The sequence below is a fragment of the Lolium rigidum genome, chromosome 1, assembly GCF_022539505.1.
Source record: "Lolium rigidum isolate FL_2022 chromosome 1, APGP_CSIRO_Lrig_0.1, whole genome shotgun sequence".
In the NCBI taxonomy this organism is placed as follows: domain Eukaryota; kingdom Viridiplantae; phylum Streptophyta; class Magnoliopsida; order Poales; family Poaceae; genus Lolium; species Lolium rigidum.
In genome coordinates this window covers 291,792,973-291,796,503 of record NC_061508.1, presented here as the reverse complement: position 1 = coordinate 291,796,503, position 3,531 = coordinate 291,792,973, and the positions used below count along the sequence as shown (strand labels likewise).

General features: G+C 51.5%; 1 protein-coding gene across 1 annotated transcript; it reads right to left on the bottom strand.

The window, feature by feature from the left end:
* Positions 1-224: 224 nt before the first annotated feature.
* LOC124660177 (zinc finger protein WIP2-like) lies at positions 225-2,525 on the bottom strand. The gene is made up of 2 exons (XM_047197976.1): positions 1,814-2,525; positions 225-725 (listed from the first exon to the last, which is right to left on the bottom strand). Exons 1-2 carry the CDS (start codon positions 2,414-2,416, stop codon positions 225-227), a joined length of 1,104 nt encoding a protein of 367 aa, XP_047053932.1. The 5' UTR covers positions 2,417-2,525.
* Between the last annotated feature and the right edge of the window lie 1,006 nt (positions 2,526-3,531).

Sequence of the window (3,531 nt, the reverse complement as noted above, 5' to 3'; positions counted from 1 at the left end):
CTGCATATGTATAATTTATCTTTGTTTCTCAATTAAAACACACCCCATCACCGTTGGCACTATGGATCCTTGTGTACGCCTGCTTGCAGCTCCATGTAGAGTATACAGAATTACAGATAGCACGTACTAATAGCTAGCTAGGTATCTTAGCGCTCGTCCCACACCTCAACTCACATGCGTATATACTTACCCAGTAGTAGACCGTAGCCCTAGAGCTCGATCAATCAGTTGCTCTTCCAGTGGCGATGGTCGCTCCCAACAACGCCAGCTCCGGCGCCGGCGGCGGTGGTGACGGCCGCGTGGTCGACCTCAGAGGAGGGGTCGCGGTCGTCGTCGTCAAGGTCGAAGCAGTCGATGCCGCAGGGGGCGTGGCCGCGGCCGAACGCGCGGATGTGGTCCTTGAGGGAGCGCTTGTGCTTGAAGTCGGAGCCGCAGGCGCAGTACCAGAGCTTGCCGCAGTTCTTCTCGTGGGTGCGCCAGTCGCCGCGCACGGCGAAGGCCTTGCCGCACTTGCGGCACATGAAGGGCTTGATGCCGTGCTTCCGCTTGTAGTGGGTCTGCAGGGTGCGGAAGTCCTTGAGCGGGCGGGCGCGCGGGTGGTCGACGTTGTTCCGGCACCCCGACGCGCAGCAGTAGCACGGCAGCCGGAGCATCGCCGTCGGCTGCGTCCCGCGCAGGGACTCGGGCCCCTTCCGGTATTGTGACCCGTGACCCCACATGTGCATCTGCATCGTATATATCCATGGATCAGAAGAAACACTGGTAGATCAGACAGGGTCGTTATGGTTTACACATGACATGCATCGACATGGACGAAATGGATATGGAGTAGTGGTGTGAGAGTTCGTTGCGTGTGTGCAGCCCGTTGGGAGCTATGGAACGGCATTGCTGCTGCATGCACTGTGGCTAGTCAGGAGGGGGAGAGCTACGAAGGTGCAAGACGAAGTGATGGCTCTCCATCTTCACGTGCTCGGGGCACCGGGGGATGGGGGCATAATTTAAGTTGCAGAGGGACCATCTCTCATATCTTGGATGCCTAGCTAGCTGCATAGTAGATGTATCAATTGGGGAGAGAACAAAAGGGATGTTATCAAGAAGGGGTCTGAGCAAATGGACTGTGTGGCAGTGTGAGGGAGGGCACTGCTGGTGGTGGGGTTTGTTGCAGGGAAGGGTAGTCTGTGGCCGGCGTTCGCTTGGGACGCACACCGATCTGTGTAACCTTGAAGGAACTGATCAAAGAAAGATAAAGATGCCTTTTTGCTAGATCTTTCACCTCATCAGATCTCTCCCCTTTCTCTCTCTGCGATCCAGCCTGCTTCGAATTGAAAAGGCAACACAAGCACAAACTCCAAGATCGATCAGTACTAGTACTGACCAGTACCAGCATAGGAGCTCAGAGTTCTCCATGTCAATGGCCGTGCCGTTCCAGAGCCATTACTGCGTGCATGCCCTCTCTCCTCCTCCCAGGTTCAGTCAAATCAAAGGTACGGCCGAGAGAGAGAGAGAGATAGATCAAGTGCAGCGGCACTTGCTCCTAGATCCACCACCACTGCACCTCTCATAGGACAAAGGAAGCCAGAGGTGCATGCACAATGCTGAAATTCGAGCAGCAAAGATCAAAAAAAAAAAGATTCAGAACCAAACATGCAAAATTAACCCAAAACCCTCCTACCAAGACCAAACTGAATCACAAGTTCAGAACAAACAGAAACAGAAATAAAGAAAAAGAAATCCGATGCATGCACGATCGATGCGACAAGGAATGGAAGAGTAGATCCATCCATGAATGGATGGATTGATCCGATCGCCTCACCTGCATGTTGTTGTATCTGTTGAAGGTCTTGTAGCAGACGGGGCAGGAGAACTGCGTGGGTCCAATGAGGATCTGGGACGGGGTGGGGATCCAGTACTGCCCCTTGGTCAGCCTCCCTACGCCCAGCGACGCGCACCCCACCCCCAGCGCCATCGTGCTCCCGTCCTCCTCCTCCTCCGCTTCCCCTTCCTCTTCTCCTTCCTCCTGCTGCTTCTCGCTTCTCTCCTCAGCTCCGCCTGCTGCTGCATCTTGTTCCTGATGGTGGCCGGCTGCTGCGTCGGAGGGGCTGGGGCTGGGAAGGCCTATGTGTAGGGCCACGGTGACCTCCCCGGCTCCCTGATCAGCAGTTTCTGCAGCTTGGTTGCTGCAGGAGGCTGTGGTGATGAGCTTGTCCTTGTGATCTTCTTCATCATCATGGTGTTGATGGTGGGTTGAGGAGGAGGGCGTGAGGCTGAGGAGGGGGAGGGCTTCCCTGATGGGAGGGGACGAGGGAGGTGGTGGGTGGTGGAGGTAGGAGGCGTAGCTGGGAAAGGAGGAGGAAGAAGCTGGGTTGGAATAGCGCAGGCTGTAGCCTCTCAAGAAATTCGTGTAGGGATCTCCCATGGATGGATGGATGGATCGATCCACTAGCGGTGCAGCTCAAGATAGAAGAAGAACTGTGGAGGGGGGATGGCAGCTAATATAAGCCGAGAAAGAGAGAGAGAGGCTTGAGTGTATGGATCACCACGAGAAGAAGAAGATGAGAGAGGAAGGGAGAGTGAGAGCGACCGAGATAAAGGCGTTGTGTGTGCGGGTAGTAGCCCTAAAGGTGCAAATGAGGCTGTAGAGGGAGAAAGGGAAGTTCACTAGAGAGAGAAGGAGAGGGAGAAGGATGAGGATCACCTGGCTGACAGCATAGAGAGAGGAAAAGTTTTGATGGCGAGTAGGAACAAAATCAAAAGGTTTGGAAGGGGAAGAAGAGGAGTGTGGATACTACACTTACTAGTGCTGCTGCTAGCATGTCTGTAGTCAGTAAATGGTGATTCATTCATAATTAAATCTTGGGACTTGGAAGGTTGAATTGTTCTCTCCTTCTCTTGTTATTCCCATGGAAGTATGGGAACCAAATATCCCCTGCAATTCTTTAATTGACCACAGACAAATATTTATGTCACTCAACAGTTTTTTTTTTTTCGATACGGGGAGAAAAACCCCAGCCTCTGCATCAATAGATGCACACAGCTATTTTTATTACGAAGTTATCAGGTTTAGAGTTTACAGCTCAAGGATCACAAAGTGTGGATACATAAATCAGCCAGCGGAATAAAAAGAAAACAAGTCGCCTATGCATCTTGTATTCGTCTAGTAAGCCGCCAGCCAACCTGGTTGAAGATATCCCGTGCAACCGTCTCCAGACGGGTGCATCCAGAATCCATATGTGCCCGTTGCGCCTCCGGCAACAGGAAAGACCACTCGTGGATCCAATGAGTAGCCATACGGATAACCTGTAAAAAATTAGCAGTTCCTTTCTTGTTAAAGATTATATCATTTCTGCAATTCCATAAAGACCATACAATAGCACAAGTTCCAACTCGAATTCGTGCCTTTGTATCTTTGTCAATCCCATTCAACCAATTACCAAACATATTTGTACAATTAGTTGGTGGGACAATATTAAAAGTAAAATGAACTACTCTCCAAACAAGACGAGCAAAGGGACAATCAAAAAATAAATGGTT

Coding starts and splice junctions, on each gene's coding strand:
- LOC124660177 (XM_047197976.1), bottom strand. CDS start 2,416: ATGGGAGATCCCTACACGAATTTCTTGAGAGGCTACAGCCTGCGCTAT. Junction 726..1,813: donor ACAGATACAACAACATGCAG/GTGAGGCGATCG, acceptor TATACGATGCAG/ATGCACATGTGGGGTCACGG.